Consider the following 20,624-nt stretch of genomic DNA (forward strand, 5'->3'; position numbering starts at 1 on the left):
ATTTGCTCGTTTTTTCGAGTCCCATGATGGCTCCACTTGCCCAAGTGCACTGCTGGCGTCTGGCATGAAAACTCTAGTGTCCTTGCCAAGGGCACCAACAGAGGACGCTCCCACAGTCTCCAATTAGAGGCCATTCCAGCTCTGTTTAGAACCAGTGAAGGCTCATCAAATCCACTGGAAGCATGGAAGATCTTGTCTTGAAGCCACGTTTGTATGGCTTGTGCAGCTTTATGATGTCCGCAGTATATATAGTGAACTATAACTTGCAAGACTTCCTCATGGTTCTTGCATTTATATTTTTAAATAAGATTGAGAAGACATAACTTTTTCTTATATGCATTTTTCATTTTCAGTGACAATTTGTTAAGCATATAGTGACACAGTGGGATAAAAGAGGTTGGTGTGAGGCTTGTGCCAAACTCTAGCACGCTCACGTATGTGCACACACACACACACACACACACACACACACACAACTTGTGGTGCCACCCTTACTTTTAGCTGTTGGCATGTTAGAGCCAGGAGTACCTTACTCCTCTGTAGCTGAGTGTCGCGCTTGCTAGTCCGAGGCCCAGACCCTCACTTCCTCCTCATGATGTCATTTCCTACTCTCTTTTCAGGTGTGAAATCTCAGATGCAAGTCCCACACCACCTGCCGTGATATTTGCTCTAAACTCTTCTGTGGTCAAGAATTCCACCTTTCCGTTATTCCTATGAAATAACACTTTTATTTTCTTTAAATATTTTATTTATTTGAGAGAATGAACGAGGGAGAGAGCACAAGCAGAGGGGATAGGCAGAGGCAAAGAGGGAAACAGACTCCCTGCTGAGCAGGGACACCCGCCCTGACTTGGGGCTCCATCCCAGGACCCTGAGATCATGACCTGAGCTGAAGGCAGATGCTTAAATGGCTGAGCCACCCAGGCGCCCCTAAAATAACACTTTTAAAAAATTAGTTCCCTTGAGTGTAGTTGACACACAATGTTACATTAGTTTCATGTGTACAGCATCGTGACTCACCTTCTATATACAACACCCTATGCTCCCCTTCAGTGCAGCTCCCATCTGTCACCATACAATGTCATCACCATATCATTCACGATTGTCCCTACGCTGTGCCTTTTATTCCTGTGGCTTATCCATTCCATAACTGGAAGCTTGTGTCTTCCTTGTGTATACGGATAAACATTGCTGGGTGTTGGGAAAGCAGTAAACATGAAGTTGTTGAGAGGAAGAAGAGGGCATGGGAAGTGTTCATTCAGGGGCGTCTGGGTGTCTCAGTCAGCTGAGCGTCTGACTCTTGGTTTTGGCTCAGGGCATGATCTCAGGGCTCGTGAGATTAGGCCCCGTGTCACCAGGCTCCGTGCTCGGCAGGGATCTGCTTGAATAGTCTCTCTCTCTCTCTCTCTCTCTCTGCCCCTTCCCCTGCTCTAGTCCTCTCCCCTTCTCTCAAAAATAAATAAAGGAAATTTTTTTGTTCCAAAAAGGAAATGCTCATTCACTGACAGGGCTGGCACCACAGTTATGCCAGCAAGAAATGTCTTACTAGACCAGTTCTATAAAAAAGATGGTTCAAAAGACGGATTTGTTCATCTGAGGTTTCATGTCATTTAGGGTCTATGAAGTGAATGAGCGAATAGGAGCTTCTGAGACAAGGAGGCAGGGGGCAGGGGGCAGGGGGCAGGGGCTGCTACTAATCCACCAGGAACTTCCCTGGCTTCCTTTGCGTTCAATATTCAAACGCCAAATACCAGTTTTAGACAATCTAGGTTTTAAAATTTGTCTTTATTACTCTTTTGGTCTTCTGATGATTTCTTCTTCCTTTCTTCTTACAAGTGTTTTCTTTATTCTGTATAGTAAATGCACATTTTCCCCATAGAACAATACTATTATCTGGTGACTATAAAAAATATTGTAAAATCCTGTTTAATATGAGCACAAGCAAAATCCAGATTCTTTGCATACATTTTATTAAAAAGAGTTATGTTTCCTCAATATATTTAAAAATGTGAATACGAGCAACATAAGAAAACTTTCTATATTATATCTAAAGAAATAAAATAAGGAAACAAAAGATCTGTACAAGCCCATGCAAATATCAATAATATTTTAAAGGGCTTGCAAACTTCCTTCCTGAAATTCTTTAAGTTTTGATTTCTAAAATCCACATATGAGTAAATTTTATGTTAAGTCAGAAGTCATGGTATATAAACTCGGGGCCAACATTAAAACCCTTAGGAAGAGAAACTCTCTGAAGATGTATGCCAACCTTATACTTATAGATAACAGCAACCTTAAAAAGGTGTAAAGTATTATACTATGAATTTTATGTTAAAGCAATGTTGCTTCTAGACAAGAGTGAAATAAATCAGATAATATGATGACTCAAGCTATTTTAATAGTATGTTGTCAAGATTTTTTTCAATTGCTTTTAAAATTGCATTTTAAGTTCAGTTAACTAATTGTAAAACCCCAAAGCCAGTGGTTTTTCAGTCTTGAGTAGGAAGCTGGAAGCCAAGGCTGCGATGTGTTCCAGATGGGTAGAGAAGGGTGGAGACATCGAAGTGGCCCTTGGAATGGCAGTTAGTTTCCGTGCCAGAGTTGACAGAATAAGGATATATCCAGAGATATTTCAGGACTTTCCCAAGTAAATAAACAGAAGTGGAGATATTATGTAGCTTATGACATAATTCAAAATGTGTGAGAGTGGGGAGTTTGAGGGAAATATTGACTCACATTCTCTAAGACTATCCAGTTAAGTAGTTGAGCTATGCCTATATCCAAGTACTGAAGTTAACGCCTTTTAATCAGAGGGTTTTGTAGTTCTGGTAACATGGCCAGGTCAGGCAATTCCATTTTCCCATAAACTGCTGTTCAAGGACTAGCTCTGTGTTTTGTGATATAATGGCATCCGTGAGTTGTAAAAGCCTAGACCAACAATACTTTCAACTCAGGAAAAGGAAGTTTCGGGCATATTAAATGAATGGTTCAATGTTATAAGTTAGCTATAAAGCTGTTTAGGTTTTAGGTCAAAACAAGTTGCATTTTTCTAAAGTAACTGAACCAACATTTTGTCCATTTATGAAATGACGATACCTCTGATTTTGTTCAGTGATAGTCTAATCAGACAGACATTAATTTACTGAAAGTCCATCTACAATATGGCTAGAAGTCAAACTTTCTTTTGAATATGAAATAAATGTATCACACAGTCCTGAGTTAATAAATTACAACTTTGAATTTTGTTGGAAGAAGACATTTACCCATGATACAAAGGTGGGGTGACAGGGTCAAACTGCAATACTTTAGTCTTAAAACCCCTATCATTTCTTATGAAATATCAAAGACCTCAAAGTGCTTTGGCTTATATGGCCGTATCAGTCAATTCTTATTATATTAGACATTCAAGCTGATAACATTTTAAATAGATATTTTTTAATTCATAGAAAAATTATACTTTGGTAACATAAAAACATGTTAAAGGCATTGATTGATATTAACATATTAATAAATATTAATAATTAGAAGAATTCCATTTTTCTACATTTTTGGAAACCTACTTAGTGTCTGGCTTATTAAAAGATAACTAGATTCTCACATCCACTTCATTAAATGCATCACAGTGCATTCCTATGGTTGAAGTAAATGAAGAAAATTCAGCCTCACAGAGATGGGTAGTTGAAAAAAAGGAGGTGTATTGTCATAGCCTTTTCGGATGAATACTACCTCAAACCTCAAAAGTGATAGTTTCTTAAAGGTTAGTTGCAAATGTGAAACTGTATCAATGAAGTTTTTGTGTTCTATTCATTAACATCTGTCTATGGCATTTTTACCCATGCAGGATTTCTTAAGGTCATGCATTACTCTTTAACAATTATTGGATCACTGTAACGCAGATCTTCCAAATGTTGATCCATTTCATTATTGAACATCAAAAATCACATTTGTTCATTTACTCAACAATCACATTTAAACATGCTTTAAGTACTGAGAAGCTGTCAGATACACAGTGATGGATATGATTTTCCTTGCTTGAAGCTTGCATTTGATCATTGGCAGCAAATATTGTCAGTTGTTTTTCTTAAAGTCAACAGATTCACTATGTGCATTCTGCAGAAAAGACATGTATTCAAAATTTTAGATTTAAAAAAATAGCACTTTTTCATCGAGGAGATTTTTAAGCAAATAGTTCTCTACCCCCACAAATGCATGGGCACGAATTATACAATAAATACTAATGGCTATGGTTTGGTGCCATTGTCTTGGAGCCTGCTAAGGCATCAGCAGTTTATTTACCGTTGCTTTTGCACCATCGATGCAAATGTCAACACAGATGTTCCAGCATAATTCATAAATTCAAAAGTTTTCCAACAATTTGAATATTTCAGCACAACTAGCATTTGCTGCCAAGCATTCTCGTAGAAGGTCGTTGATGATTGGCTCACAGTGACACTGGATGAACTCAAGCAAAAGAAGCAAGTTCACCCATGTCTGTACATCTATTTGTTACACAAAAATAAAATTCTATAGACAAGATGTTAAGTTTTTCTTCTTGTTTAAAACTACAACTTTAAATCAGCGAGTTGCTATACGGCCGGAAAGCAGCAGACTCCTGTTTTTTGCTGTTTTTTCATTTTTTTTCTGATTACCCATCCAGTAGACATCCATCAATGGCAGCCATGCACTGTCTTCTCAGTCTGGTCTCTCTCGTGTGTGCTTCTCCAGCCAACACAGGACAATAACTTACTTTGTAGGATGCCTCAGGGACTTTATCAGTTTTAGTTTCAAAAGTGTAATATAAGACTTTTAGCTTTTGAAGAACTGATTATGTCTGCATTTGAAGTATTCATTACTTCTTAAAAAATTATTTATCTCAAAATAATGTTGCAATCAAACTGTCACAATAAAATTACTAGAAAATAAATAACAATAAAACAAATTATTACCATCTATAAAGCTGAAGAGATGATCGCTTTTGTCATATTTTCATTTCTTATGGACAGCTTTCCCATCTTATTGGGAGTAGATTTCTCCTTTTCATGAGTAAGAGGCCTCTTTGGAATATTAGTGTCTCCTTTCTTCAGCTTTAGAAATAAACTGTGTAAGGACGGGTGGAGACAGGAGGCTGTCAGTCTCCTCCATCTCCAACAAATGTCTCCCTGCACAGGAAGAAGAATACATTACAGATATATTTCTTTTATTTCAGGGAAAATATTATGGAATTTCATAATAGTCCTAGTTAGATGAAAATTTTAAAATTAGGAGAAAATTTAAAATATTTTAAATATGTATATAATTATAAAATAAGATGTAAATTGCCTAAATTCTGGTTGTGCTTTCATGTATGTTAGAGATATAACTCTAAATTTCATAATAATAGTGTCTTGCAGGGAAAATATTATAGAATTTCATAATAGTCCTAGTTAGATGAAAATTTTAAAATTAGGAGAAAATTTAAAATATTTAAAATATGTATATAATTATAAAATAAGATGTAAATTGCCTAAATTCTGGTTGTGCTTTCATGTATGTTAGAGATATAACTCTAAATTTCATAATAATAGTGTCTTGGACAGAATGAGATTACAGAGATTACAGGAGGGAAAATTGAACCAAGCCAGTAAGTGTCCAGTAAAATTATTAAGAATTAACTGGGATTAATCTCTGGAAATGTACATCATTTATACCTTAAATTCACTACCTTAAGAATGTTCTTGGAAATGCAAGCAAATATTTCAGTAACCATAGTAGTGATAATGTCATCAAACCACATGTAGGGTCTGGAAACCACCATACATATTTATTTAGAAGCTGAGGCTGATGGTGTTCTGTATTCTGTGTATGGCTTTTGAGGTGGACCCTGGAAGGGAGGAAGAGGGAATGGAGAATTGTTTCAAGTAGTTTTTATGGCTCAACCTTCAAGTGAAGTTCAGCCATTTTGTCCACATTTCGCTGGGCAGAACTCAGCCACACAGCTACTCACAACTGTAAGGGGGGCTGGGGAGTATAGTCAGCTGGTGCCCAGAAGGAAAGAGACTCGGGTTTTGTCGATTAGCGATTAGTCCTTAATATAGCTTCTAATTCGATAATTTACTGTGGGAGCCTCTGATTTGGAAAGGGGTACTTTTATGTGTTGTAAATACTTCAACAGTATAAGAAAATCAACCTGGTATTTTTTATATTCGCAGAAAAATACATTAAATCAAAAGCATTAATGGAGCTGCCACTATGTCCAAGTGGTATTCTAGGTCTTGGAGACAAGGAGCAGTAGACAAAAATCCCTTAGAGTATGCTTCCTTATAGTCTGGTGAGAGCCGATGGCCAATAAGAAAGTAAACCAATAGTAAAACAATAGTGGATTTTGATAAAAGAAACCATGAAGGAAGAAAATAAAGTAAGAGGTAGAGTTATTTTAGAGAGGCTTATGAAGGAAAGTCTTTTGAGAAGACGGTTCTCCAGTCATGAGCTGAAGAAGGGGAAGGATCCAGCTGTGCAAAGAGCTGCAGGGGGGGCGGGGGCAGGGTGGACGGAGCAAACAGCAGGTTCTGAGTGCGGAGGGGACAGCCTCATGTGCCGGAGGAACAGGAAGGCTCCACGTGTTTTGAGAGATGACAGAAAAGTCTAGAGCCTGTGGTACATTGGGCCAGGGGGTCAGGGGCAGGAACACAGAGAATTACTGTACTTTAGAAAGATCTGTGGTTTTATGCTACGGGGAGTGACAAGCCAGGTGAGTATAACGATTTGGTTTATATTTTTAAAAAGTTTATTTGGGTTGCTTAGTGGAGAACATTTTGGGAAGGTCTAGAGTAGAAGGTGGCTTCCTGAGTCTAACCTCACTGTGCCGCTGCATAATCATTTCTGTCATTGCCCACGAACAACCTGGGGCAAAAACCCCCAAAACAACAACAACAACAACCAAAAAAACCCAAAAAACAAAAAACAAAACACACAACTACAACAACAACAAAAACCCCACTAATCTTGGTGTTCTTAAACTTGGTGTAGGCTGCTTTAAAAAAATTATTGTATTGTTTATTTTCTAATTTGCAGGTCATAGGGCCATCTGTTATTGTGACTGTGCTATTACTGGTGGTTCATTCAAATGGAAGTACAGAAACAATTTCTCCCTCTCTCCCCCCGCCTTTTCCTAACCATCAGTGCTCTCACCATTAATTTAAAGACAAAAATAAATTTTCAACTCCCAGAACTGGCATTTCTCTCAACATTGTCTAGCACAAGTTATAAAAATGACAAATGTTAGCCTTCAAACCAGAAAATGGAATACCAGCTACATTTCCACAAGAATCATAGGAACAGTCATGCCGGCTGAAACATTTGAACCTATAATGACTATTATTAAATGTTATGGAAAATAGTGAAAGGGACATAATAATAAAGAATCTGCAACACTGAGGTGGACAAGCTTGATGTAAAAGTGAGGGGGAAATATTGGGTCTCTTCAATACCAAGAAAACTGCTTAGTGGTGACCACCAATCTGAGTAATTCTATACAAAACATAGTTCTTTTGTTGTACAGAGTAGGTATTAAATATACACTTTTTTAAGGGGCACCTGGGTAGCTCAGTCTGTTAAGCATCTGTCTCTTAATTTCTGCTCAGGTCTGATCTTAGGGTCATGAGATGAAGCACTGTGTTGGTCTCTCTGCTCAGCAGGGAGTCTGCTTGAGATTCTCTCTCCCTCTCTCAAATTTTATATATATATATATATAAAACTCAACATATATATGATATATATATAGTGTGTATATATATTATATATATAAATATATATACATATTATATATATTTAAAAGAATAACCAAATATCCATTAATTTAGATAAAGGCAAAAAAAAATCCACTTGGGGATCTCCTGATCCAAATGAACGATGTGGTCCTCCTCTCTTCATCTTTCAGGGAAGTTGCACACAGTTGCTTCTTCCTGCCTCCTTCCCTCACTCTTTACCTTTTCTTTCCTTCCTTCCTTCTCCCTTCCTCCCCACCCCCCATTCCTTCCTTCCTTCCTTCTGAAAGGTAAAAGAAATGTCTTCAAAATAATTATACAAAGCAGTTTATATCTCAATTCAAAGTATATTCCCGCATTGCAATAGTGTTCTATGATAAAGTGAACCTAGGTAGTGGACCTGACTGAATGGTGGCCTTAAGCCAGGCCTTTCAGTTTCAATATATCAGTATGTATTATTGCTTAAGAAAATAAGGGGGGGGGAAGCTGTAATGAAAATAAGTACAGCGATACAGTCGCTGGAAGTCACGGGCTTGGCATCTCCAAGCACACGGACATATAAAGGAGCATCCCTAGATGCACATCGACATCTATGCACACAGTCTTGATGTCCAGAAATTATTGCCTCCTGAGAGTGCTGCCCTTTCATATTTCAGCCCTAGACTCCTGTCGAGCAGTGTCTCTCAACATATTTCTAACTTTATAAGATTTTTAATTTATAGCCAATACCTTAATAGTATAAAGAAATTAAATTTCATAGTCTTCTTTTAAATTGGATGCCATGTGTTTCCAAGAAAAATTTTTGTAGCCTTTAATGCCTTTATCCTTAAGGAAAAGAAAATCCAATTCAAAGTAACTGAAATTATAAGGACGTACATTGTTTCAAAAAGCAAAAGGGGGAGGGACGTGTGACTACAGGGTAGTTGAATACAGTGCCCCAGTGATGTCCGTAAGGATTTGCGTTCTCCAGGTTTCTATTCTGCTCCCCCTTGAGAGTTAGCATCTCCTCACGTTAGTGCCTGCCAACATCATAAGCTGACCACTGTGCATGATCCCAAAGGGACCCCATACAAGCCAGATCACAGAGGAAGCCAGAAAACTATATGCCTTGTTTCTTCTTATTACTGAAGAAAACTTTCTCAAAAGTCCTTCAAAAGACAGAGGTCTTTGTTTTCTGCTTACCATTTCACTGGTTGCATACCTATCTCAAAATCAATTTTAGGGAATGGAAGCAAGCCCACCATGATGGCTTTTAACACCTGGGATGCTTCTGAGGATCATGATAAGTCAAACTTCCTCCAAGTACATGAGCAGAGGACACATATGTGGACCTGGGATGGGGTGAGGGGAAAGCTAGAGAGGGAGCTGTCTTTGAAAGGACCCAGTGTATACTGAGGAACACTTTGGAAGCTCGCATGGACTAAAAAATTAAGGAAAAATGTCTTCTGGAAACAGGATAGTGCATTCTGCTGCAGGACGGAGGCCCTCGGTTTCACAGATGAAATGTGCACTTCCAGTATTTCAGTGGCAAAGAAAATTGTGTTTCAACAACTTACAAAATCTGTTAAATCCAAACAAATGATTATATGTGTCATAGATGGAAGTTTACTCATAGCTTGACTTACCTATAGATACATTTTAAAAACCATCTGGTGTCTGATTATGGATTTAGAGGTAATGAATAATATTTTTACTTGATGCCTAGATGATGAATGGCATTGGAAGGTTTTTAAAAATGGCTTCTTGTGTGGTGATAAAAATGCTGTGATAATAATTTTGTTTTATAAATTAACATTTCAGTCATAACATTATCATGCATTTTGTTTATCCACTTAAGTTCTCTTAATATATTTTTTGGCAGATTCTTGAATAATTTAATGGTATATTACTCGCCATCATTTTAAGGAATAAGTGCAGAATAAGACTAATTATCTTTTTCTCAATTTTTAAGATCCTGACTTTAAGGACCTTGGAGTTTTGAAACCATTACCAGGTCGGTAAAATAGATACTCGATAATGTTCAAAGGTCTTTGTTTTCTGCTCTGAAATATACTTTTGGTTTATTATTCAAGCTCCTTTTTTGTGTGTTTGTTTGGCATTTCATTATTTAGCATGTGAGTTTGAGACGGGCGGTCCTGAAGGAATTGTGGAATCTGTACAAATTATGAAAGAAGGCAAAGCTTCTGCTAGTGAGGCTGTGGATTGCAAGTGGTACATCCGGGCACCTCCACGATCCAAGGTCAGTCCGAAGGTGAAAACATTTGACAGTCAGCTTGGGAAGTATGTGGAGCACGCATTGCTTTGAACCAATTGGACATGCTTAGTGAGTTTCAGAGTGCAATCGTAAGCTTTCGTTTTATTTTAGTTTGAAATGCAACTTGTCTTACCCCATCTAAGGAAATTTTTGATGCCATAAATAAAACGGAGAAGGTGCTTTGAAAAGATCACCTGGACAAGAGACCCTAAGGTGACACCCCTCCCTCTCTGGAAAATGGATTGAAATTCTATACCTAAGCTGTGGGTCTAAGTATAATCACATTTATGCCTGTATTGTCAGTATTTGTATTTTGCTCGCTTTTCAACCTAATATCGAATCTTTGGAAGAAATTGTCCAGGCCTTGCAAATACCCCATATCTCTAGCATATAGAATATCTTGTGATAAGGCTGGGGGACAGTGGCGAACAGGACCTGGGAGAGCCTGGCCCAAGCAAAGAGGTCAGCCTGGACTTCACTGCCTCTTAAGCTACTTTTTATTGTCATTATGAGAACATTTTGGTCTAACATTACCAAGCCCTCCAATGTTCTCATGACAGGGAAGTCAGCAATTTATGTTATCACCTTGACTTTTAAATACTGCAATATATTTTTTAAATTGTAAATTTACATGCTATTAAACGAAATACATTATGGGTCAGATTCAGACTCAAACCACTATTTTGGAACTACTTCCTTAGAACAACCATATTTATCCTCTTATTGAAATTTTAAGGAATACTGGGGATAGTGACTGTGTCAGTCACTATCTTCAGTGGGGACTGTTGATTATTTGCCAGTCTCCCTTCCTGTATTGCCATTCCTCAGTTATATAGTTTCAACTAAGTCTTATTGATTTATTAGGTTTGTCGTTGACTTTACTGAGGTTGAAACAGTTTGTTATTTAGTTAATAGATTTAGTGGCTCTGTAAAGTCTTGAGCATCATGTTGGAGAGAAGAAGAAAGCATGCCAGCCCCTGTCCTCTTCCTGTTTAATTCTTAGACAAATGTGTAACCAAATAACCCAAGGAATGAGCCATGAGCATTGAGGTGTCCCTAAGGTGTAGTAGAGAGAGGGGGAAGTCGCATACACCTGCAGAGGTAAGTCAAATGTGGAATCAAATTCAGCCAGGGTGTCCACTGATTCTTAGTGAGAAACAGCTTTGTGTCAGGTAGATTAGGGAAGCGCTCTCCAGGTAGACGGGAGAGCATTGGGGCCATAGAATCAGCAGACAATTAGGAGTTAGGTAATTGAATGTGACCAAATAAAAGCATGGAGGTGAATAAAAGTATGGAGGTCGATGGTGAGTCTTTGAGCCCAAGGGCTGTAAAGAACCTGGATTCATTCCGGTAGCATTAGTGATACACAGAGAAGCATGAAGCAGGAAATTGATGTGATCCGATCTGCATTCTGGAAAAAGAGCTTTTCCCTGGGAAGTAGGGACAGAGGCATGAACACTGCAAGCAGAACACTCAGGAGGAAGATACCGCAATGAGCCCCATGGTTGAGGCTAGCGGATGACGGTAGACAGGCTGAAGAAAGATTCAAGATCAACAGAGGAGAATTTGCTGGCTCCATATTCAGGATGTGGGGAGGGATAGAGGCATCTTTGGGGAGGCTGGAATTTCAGGAAGTAGGTTGGTTTTCTTCACTTGATTTTCCCAGGAATCTGTCTCTGGATCTGCATACGATTTATAAGTGCAGCACGCTTTGCCCCGACATAGCCGTCACAGACATTCAGAGCCACGCTCCCTCTTCCAGCTTTGCCCCTGGTGGGCCTCTTTGCATCTGTGCAAATCTTTGAAAACCTTTATTGTATTATCAAGAAAGACCCAGTGATTCCTCCTTTAAAAAAAAAAAAAAATCAAAGACTGTTCGTGACACAAAAGCCAACGCACTCGCTGGATTATAAAGGAGCTAGATTGCAGTGTGTTATTCTCTCTTATGTAATCTGTGCGTTCACATGCAAGTGCTATTCATTTTTCTTAAACTCTATGAATGAAAAATGAAAAAAAAAAAGTTCTCCATCTGGAAACATTTGAGCCCCTCCTCATTGCTGTAAGCAGCATCTTTGTCACGGCAGTGTTAAAGAGAGGGCTTTGATGGGAGCGTAAACACACGTCGTTTTTTTTCCAGCTGGTAAATAGGCTGTCTTTTGTACAATTCCAGAGCAACAATACCCAGTGTACCTGTCTGTTACAGAATTTGGCATTCTGTGACCCAAAGGGGAAGCCGCCTGCAGAGCTGGACAAAGATGAGTCTATTGTGACAGGCTTTCTCCGTTAAATTAAAGGTTAGAAGATAGGAAGTGGCTTTGAATAACTGTGGAGAAAAGCAAGAACTGGATATGACTGCCTATGTGGGCTTTCTATTTTTGTGGAGTTCCTAACAGCTTATGAGGATAGACTATCAAAGCCCGAATTAAACTTGAAGGGGCTGGTGGTGAATATTTGAATGATAACTGAGAAATTGAAACATATTACACAATGCAAGTGCTAAATAGTTTCCCAGGTTTTATTAAAATTTATATCAAGGCTATATTGCTTCTCAGACTTTTGACAAATAGAAAATAGTCATACACATTTAATTAGAATGTGATTAGTCCAGATTTCTTAGAATTTGGCATGCTAGACCCAGAAAGAACGTTGTGAATCTGCTCCTGATTAACTCATTTAACAGATAAATAAGCTGAGACATGCTCATCAAGTCTTCTATGGGCTAATAATGGAATATAGGGATCTCTTTGTGTAGACTCTAGAGCAAGGATGGTGGAAGGGTGTTATGGTATCTTGTCCTGGACCTGGTACAGAAGAGAACCCACAGAAAACAATGTTGGGTGATCACATCATGGTAACTATTTGAATGTCAATTCCCTGAAGGCTGCAGCTTAATGTATCTCTAGATACTCAGCACCGAGTGAAACATCTGTCATTCAGTTAAAACTCATGTAATACAAAACAAACTGACGTGTATCTAGAAAAATGGACATGGTGGCAATCTTCAGACATTTGAAGGACTCTCATATGATGGAGAACAAGAGGATAAGGGTTAATCTGCATGATTTCAAGTACTATAATTTATTTGAATGCTTGAAACTGGGACTATATAGCTTTTGGTTTGATATAAAGAAGGTTTGTCTTTAGTTTTAATAATGGAGCTGCTCAAAAACCGAATGATATTCCGTAAGGAGGAATCTAAATAAAGTTTGGCAAAGATTTGGTATAATAATTTAAAAGCAAATTAGTTCTTTAGCATAGATAATATTAAACTCCCCTCAAGACCAAAACTTGGTGAGTGTATGGTAAGTGACTGCCCAAGTATTTGGTCTGTTGGTACAGAGCTAAGGCAAGATTTCAGTCTCCTGACTCTCAGTCCAATGTGGTGTCACCAAACCACACTATTTGAGGGAATTGTCAAATTTGTTAAGATAGAAAAAGAGATACATCCAAGACTTATAAAAGTACACAAATGAAGATGATTAACTTAATGATTAAGGTGTTGAGACAATAAAACTCTAGCTTTTAGTAATTACCCATCATTTCAAACTTCACATTAATTTTTAATGTGTTGTTACTCCAGTCAAAAATGTTTTGAATAAAATTAGCATTAAACTTGACAAACATAGTAAGTCAATATTTTATAGTGAAGTTGTTTTAAGGTAAATTATATGATGAACCTAATTGTAGGTGGAATCTTAAAGATGACACCCAAGATTTCTAGCCCAATCAGTGACTGTGAATATAAAATATTACATACCTGATTATGTTAAATTATCTGGCAAAAAGGATTTTGCTGATGCAATAAAGGTTACCAATCAGTTGGCTCTGGGTTAGTTAAAAGATAGTTTATCTAGGTGAGCCTATTCTAATTACATGAGCCCCTTAAAAGCTGAATTTTCTCTGGCTGTAGGCAAAAGGGGGAGTCAGAGGAACTAAGAATGTTTTCTAGGAGCTAAAAGTGATCCCTGGTAAATGGGCATCAAGGAAACAGGGACCTTGATACCAGAATGTTAAGCTGCTGGGTTTTTCAACCTCATATGCCTTTAGCAGAGAACACAGTCCAGGCCCCAGTCACTTACCCTACAGAACTCAGGGATACTGAATGGGTCTTGTTTAAAGCTGCTCTATTTCTGGGAACTTGTTACCGGCAAGGAGAAAACTAACAGCAGATGAAGAGTAGTAACTATACTTGATTACAAGGATAAGTTTTAGGGTTCTAAATATTGAGTCTTCCTTTATTATCTCTAAAAGTGAAAATAAAAATTAAGTCAACAAAATGGAAATTTTAAATGGCTAGATAACCACCAATGAACAGCTCATAATTCACTTTGTTTTTAACTGAAATCTCAGTTTTGTACAATCAGATTTTAGAGATGGAGTGTTTTTTTTTTAAAGATTTTTATTTATTTATTTGATAGACAGAGAGAGATCACAAGTAGGCAGAGAGACAGACAGAGAGAGAGGGGGAAGCAGGCTCCCCGCTAAGCAGAGAGCCCGATGTGGGGCTCGATCCCAGGACTCTGAGATCATGACCTGAGCTGAAGGCAGAGGCTTAAACCACTGAGCCACCCAGGCGCCCCAGAGATGGAGTGTTTTGATACTTGCTTATGCATGCCAGAAAATCATTTTAATATTCCCATCAGGATTTGTTATAGGAGGTATCATTTCAACACTTCAGAGAATATGATGTTGTGATTTTCTCCTCCAAATAAAGGGGATGCTGCTACTAGCCTCCAGATTCATGGGATATCGAACCTAAAATTCTAAGACCTGGAATGTCCAGTCACAAATCAAACAGTAAACAGGGAAGTTCTGGGCTACACATTTTTTAGAATGTGGCTTTATTTATTAAAGTAGAAAGTATTGAAACCATGGACAGCATTTCTGAGGCTGCGGTGTGTATTTAATTTGTATTTTCATGGAGAAAACTGTTCTGGCAAGTCTTAAATAATTGCCCCAAACAATGTCTGTTTTCTGCATCTCACTGCAACACAAGAGGAAGGACCAGGTTGAAAGGTTGGTATTTAAATGTTTTTTGTTTTTTTTTTTTGTAAATATATTACTTAGTAAATTGTTAGCTAGATTTACTTGCCTTAAGGGATTCTTCTCTCCATATTAGTGTGATTTAGAAGACAGATATTACTAGAAATTGCTTATGTGTTCTGAAGCTTCTCCGGTCCTATTCAATAAATCATTTTGTCAGCTCAAACCCTGTGATTGATTAGAAAGAAGAATGCATCAAAATGATTCACTGAAAGGAGATTGTAATCTGACCATTTTACTGGAGTTATATATGATTCTGTTTATCATTTTCCCTTTTTCTCGGCAGAGAGACTAAAGAGCGTTCTGTAGTTTTCCACCTTAAATAAAACCCATGTCATTGGGCATTCTCCCCTTTGGTGATCTTATGGCACAAGTTTTAAGCTGGCCAGATATCATTTAAATCCCAATCTAAGGAAGGCTTTTATACGATGTATCCTAGAGCTAGTGTGGGGAAGCGTGGTCACTTCTCTGGCTATGGACAGTTGGCTTTTGTACCGACATCACTGCACCCAGTAAACCAAAATATGCCAGTGGCATATTTTGTATCTTTTCTGAAATGATTTTTTAAAAATGAAGTTAAAAAAATAATGGAACGCTTCAGAAGTGAATATATAAAATCTAGCGCCTAATTGTTCACTTCCTCTATAAATGGTGTCCTGTCTAAGAATGGCCTTTAAATATAGAAGGTGCTTAGACCACTGTCATTGAACTTCATGTGAGAATACCAGTCAGTTGCCTCCTATGGAAAAATGTGGACGCTCTCTTGAGCTGTCAAATGAGAAACCACGGGCTGAATATGCAAATTGCCTTTCTAACTATAGCAGTGCTCTTCTATGAAACAAACTTCTTTTTAAGAAAATTTAAGACAGCGCTTTCTTTCAGTGGGACACATGTATTTTCCGTGAATCTCATTTTTATCTGGATGGTCAACGTGTTTCCTTGCCCCTGTAGGAAAATCAAAATAGTTTGGCTTTGCTGGTTTAGTCATTTATCTGGTTGTGGTTTGTTTTTCTTAAGACGATAATTTTCTTTCTGGAATATAAATCTGTGAGAATTATTAAAAAAAAAAAAATACATCAGTCTGCATAGTGTGGTACAAAGGAGGAACTGTCGGGTGGATCTCCGTTCAGTACTCATCTGTCATCTAAGGGCTTGGGTCACTTTGAAAATTACTTAGTTTCTCCCAGTGTCATCTTTTTCATTTTTTTTTAAATTAATTTTTTATTTTTTATAAACATATATTTTTATCCCCAGGGGTACAGGTCTGTGAATCACCAGGTTTACACACTTCACAGCACTCACCAAAGCACATACCCTCCCCAATGTCCATAATCCCACCCCCTTCTCCCAAACCCCCTCCCCCCAGCAACCCTCAGTTTGTTTTGTGAGATTAAGAGTCCAGCAGGAGAAGAGAAATCATAAACATCTTTTTCATTTTAAAATGGTTATAACAAGTGTCTGTTGTTGTCGAGAGATTGGAGTGAAATCACGTGTTAGCACAATGTCTTAAGTTATTGCCAGTTTGGGATGTAAATAATTAAATTAGCATTTGAAACTGGGTTTCTTCAGGCAGGGTAAGATACTCAAAATAGGAGGGCAGGCATCTTAGGCCACTGACTCACTCAACCTGGAAACATCTGCCTCTCAAATATCTTTCTTCCTTAAATTAGTCAAATGATGATTTATTTCTCTTTCTGTGGGCAGACTGTTTGGTTTTTGTAGCTCTGGAATGGCACTGGAGGGAGGGGTTACTTTACATTTGAACTCCAAAGGACCTTTTCATGTACCCTACTCAGTTTTTCCTCCTGCTGATAACTATGTGTATTTACAATTGTAATTGCATATTCTTTTGATGGCTAATTCTTTTGAAGTTGGGTTGATTGCATAGTATTTGAGAATATAAATTTATACTTGATTTTTATTACATTTAACAAATTTATATTACCTAATAAGAATCCCTAGATTTTGTAAGTATTTATATTTTTATAGTACTTTCAGTCTGTTTACTTTTAGGTCAGGATCAGGTGATGTAGTGTAGTGAAAAGAGCTTTAAAACAAGAGTTAGGTATTTTATTCCTACTTAAGGCTCCCACATCGATTGCTTCCATCCCTTGAGCAAGCCGTTTTGTCTCCTTTGCTCTGGCTTCCTGGTAAAGGTCATCTGAAAGACCCAGTCCCTTTTCATAAGTCCATGTGAAAATTTGAAAACACAGTAGTTAGTGAAAACTTGGAAGGTTTAACATTTTCACATATGCCTTCTTAAAGGAGACATTTGGGGATTTCCTGGATAGCTTTCAGGAAAGTAATGGTTGGGAAGAGTGCGTCCCAGATGGATTACGTGAGTAATAGCTGAACTTCTGATAAAATGAAGTAGAATATAACCTGGGAATGAGGAACATAGAGGCTTTCTTAGGGCATATGTTTTATGTCTGTAGTAATGGCAGTTAAAATTAGCATCAAAGTGTTTGGAAACTTTAGAGTAGCTCCAACTACAATGTTACAGATTGCCTTCCTATGAAAACCTCACCAAGAAAAGCATCATAAAACTCAAATGCTTTCCACTGTTTCTCAATTTTTGCCCATTTCTTCCTATTTCTCTGTTGTTCTTCCTCAAGGTTATATGAGAATTTCTTGACTTGGGGCTCACACTTTATTTTTAGTCTGTTCTCTCCTGTATAGTCTGCAGCATACTATTTTGTGGTTCTCTGACAGTTTAGAGTTATAAAGAAACACCTTGTCTGGGGGATTTTTGCACTTGGTATCCTACTGCAAATAATAAAATGTCAATTATTCCAAATAATTATTATTTATAGTACTTTAAACATTCTGACATATACGGGCCCAGTCAATAGTCGATTGATAATAAACAAATGAAATCAATAGCAAAATAGAATTCACCAATCAGTCAGTCATTCACAATCATGCCCTCACAATATCTGATGGAATGCCTAGTGTGTACAACACGTGGCTTGATGCCTCAAATGCAAAAATGTATGCCACTGCCCCAGCTTTTTAGGAAAGTAAAAGTAGTAAAAATTTTGTAGAACCTGTAACTAAAGCTTAAAATAAGTTCAAAATAATATTTTAGGATAGAGGATGCATAGATTAATTCTGCCATGGCTGGGGAGTGGAGGCCACGGATATTCTGGACTGGGTGTGTAACCATTGAAATGGACCTTGAAAAACCAGGAAGAGCTTAGTAGGCAGAGAAAAAGGAATGGTGACTCACATTTAACTAATGTCCTCTGCAAAAAGGATGGCATTTTGTAAAATAAATATGGTATGCTCAGACATGAGAAGAAAAATTTGGTCATGGTTTTTAAACATTTTAAAATTATAACCATTTGGATACCAATTAAAAGATGGTAGTATGATTCTTAAATTTGTTTCTTAGAAATATAACTTTGATGGGCCTGGGCTTTGGAGTAGACTGGAAAATTAGAACCTTGGACAGATCCAAGCCAGCTGGGAGACTATTGAACTATCATAGACCGACCTGCCAGCAGAGATGGAAACAACTCTTTTGAAGTTCAAATTAACAAGTATCACTGCCTGATTCAGTTAGAATGTTAAGGGCAAAGGAGAACTTTCTTTTAATTTGAAATACTGAAACTTCTACGTTTAAGGCAGACAAAACGAGCCCAGTACATTTTTGTTGTATGGGGTTCATAGTTTATGAATAAATAAGCAAAAATGAGTGTTGAGATGAAAGAGATGGATATTTAGGTGAACACATGTCTTCAGTTTACACCCACGGTACATTAATAATAGAAGGGTGTCTGAGAGGAGGTAGACCCTAGCTTTTCATGTTAGCATAAAAGGCTTGGTAGATATTTGTGAAGGGTGCTTTCTTTATTTCAGAGCCATTCCAGATATCCCTCTCATAGTACAGAGATTTTTTTTTCCTTTATATCACTTCTGTCTGGATGACTTTGTGTCCATGTGTCATGGTTTAATGAACACATACTTTCAACACTGAGCCTAATTCTTCTGGGCACCTGCGTTTCCGCAGTGCCTTGAACAGGGACTGGGATAAAGTCAGAGGCCAGGTTGTAGGTAATGCTGAACCAGCGGTTGAAAGGGCCGATGGCTTCTTTTCAAACCTATCTTGAGCTGAATTAATTGCTTATGATTTTGTAAAGCACACTGGAACAGAGTCAGATGAAGTCTGTTGATCATAAAACAGCATGTCCGCAGGTGTTATATTGTGGAAGGCTCATAGCCTAGGGAGCTAGGGAGACCCTGTCTGATGTCCAGTGTATACCACTTGAGTCTCTGTTTCATCATCTGAATAGGACAATAAAACTGTATAGAGTAGTTGGGAGTATTTAAAAATAATCTATAGAGCAGGTTACAGGGCAATTCTACTCATTAAATGTTAATTTAATTTTTATTTATGTGGACTTCACTAAATGGCTTGACTCTATGTTGTGGCAAGAATAATCACAGATTAGCTCTCTTTTATTTTATTCTTTTTAATGTGCTCTACTTCAAAAAGGAAACCGTGTGGTTCTGTGAAATTATTTAAACAAAGTGAAATCAGAGACTATCTTTTGATACCGTTTCTGTTTTCCTTTAATAGTAATACAGATTATTTATTTCCATACACTTACATATGTCAAGAAAGGATAATAACATTTGAAAAAAATACTAAGCATGGTTTGATCTTAGTTGTACATCTTTACCTCCTCCGCCCCACAGGGGAAACATCCTAAGATTGATTGCAATCAAGACTGACTTGTGAGACTAAAGAGAAAGCCTGGTGCTCGCTGTACTACTTTCCTGTTTTGATTTGAGGAAATTACTGCATCTTTGTCGTTATGTTACAGATCTACTTACGCTTCTTGGACTATGAGATGCAGAATTCAAACGAGTGCAAAAGGAACTTTGTGGCTGTGTATGACGGCAGCAGCTCCGTGGGGGATCTGAAGGCCAAGTTCTGCAGCACCGTGGCCAATGACGTCATGCTCCGCACGGGTCTTGGCGTCATCCGCATGTGGGCCGATGAGGGCAGTCGGAACAGCCGATTTCAGATGCTCTTCACATCCTTCCAAGAGCGTAAGAACCCCTGCACTTGACTGTTTGTCCTTCAGGAGGTCCCAGGCTGCAGGTCCCGGTGTTTCTCCTTGCAGTGCGAGCACACTAGGGTGTGTCTAACGCGTTCTCTCCGCGATTCCCTTTCCGTCATTCGGGCCCAGAGGCAGGAGAGAGTTACAGATCACTTTTTGGTGACCTGTTTCTGCACAGGCATCACAGCCTTGCTTAAGACAGCTCAGCGTTCAACCGGGAAATGACAGTTTTATTTCTCTTTGCTGTAGCTCTTACGAAGTGTATGGAACTTGCACAGCTTCTGATGAAGTTTGAGTTTAAATCTTAAAAACCTGCACAAAAGTATCGGGTAGCTTCTCTTCAGTGAGCTCCTCCTGTAGTCCCACATACTGCAAATAGGTCCGAGAAAATAAGAGTTCCCATTAACGTAGGCAAAGAGGGAGAATTGTTTGGGAAGAGAGTAAACAGAAAAGGTTTCAGAAAATATTTAAAATGGCACAATGGGTGATATCCAGAGTTCTGTGCAAAGCACAGCA

The 20,624-nt window shown here is 38.1% G+C and overlaps 1 protein-coding gene across 5 annotated transcripts in view; it reads left to right on the top strand.

Annotated features, from left to right (window-relative positions):
• NETO1 (neuropilin and tolloid like 1) overlaps positions 1-20,624 on the top strand; it is a 125,207-nt gene that overhangs the window by 55,680 nt on the left and 48,903 nt on the right. For all 5 annotated transcript variants that reach the window (XR_004278128.1, XM_032310844.1, XM_032310841.1 and 2 more), the window contains exons 5-7: positions 9,694-9,735; positions 9,854-9,981; positions 19,869-20,097. Coding sequence is in view for 4 of the 5 variants with exons in the window: in XM_032310844.1 (XP_032166735.1) it covers positions 9,694-9,735; positions 9,854-9,981; positions 19,869-20,097 (399 nt within the window). In the remaining variant the exon portion in view is untranslated. The remainder of the gene's footprint in view (positions 1-9,693; positions 9,736-9,853; positions 9,982-19,868; positions 20,098-20,624) is intronic.

The sequence above is a fragment of the Mustela erminea genome, chromosome 13, assembly GCF_009829155.1.
Source record: "Mustela erminea isolate mMusErm1 chromosome 13, mMusErm1.Pri, whole genome shotgun sequence".
NCBI lineage: Eukaryota > Metazoa > Chordata > Mammalia > Carnivora > Mustelidae > Mustela > Mustela erminea.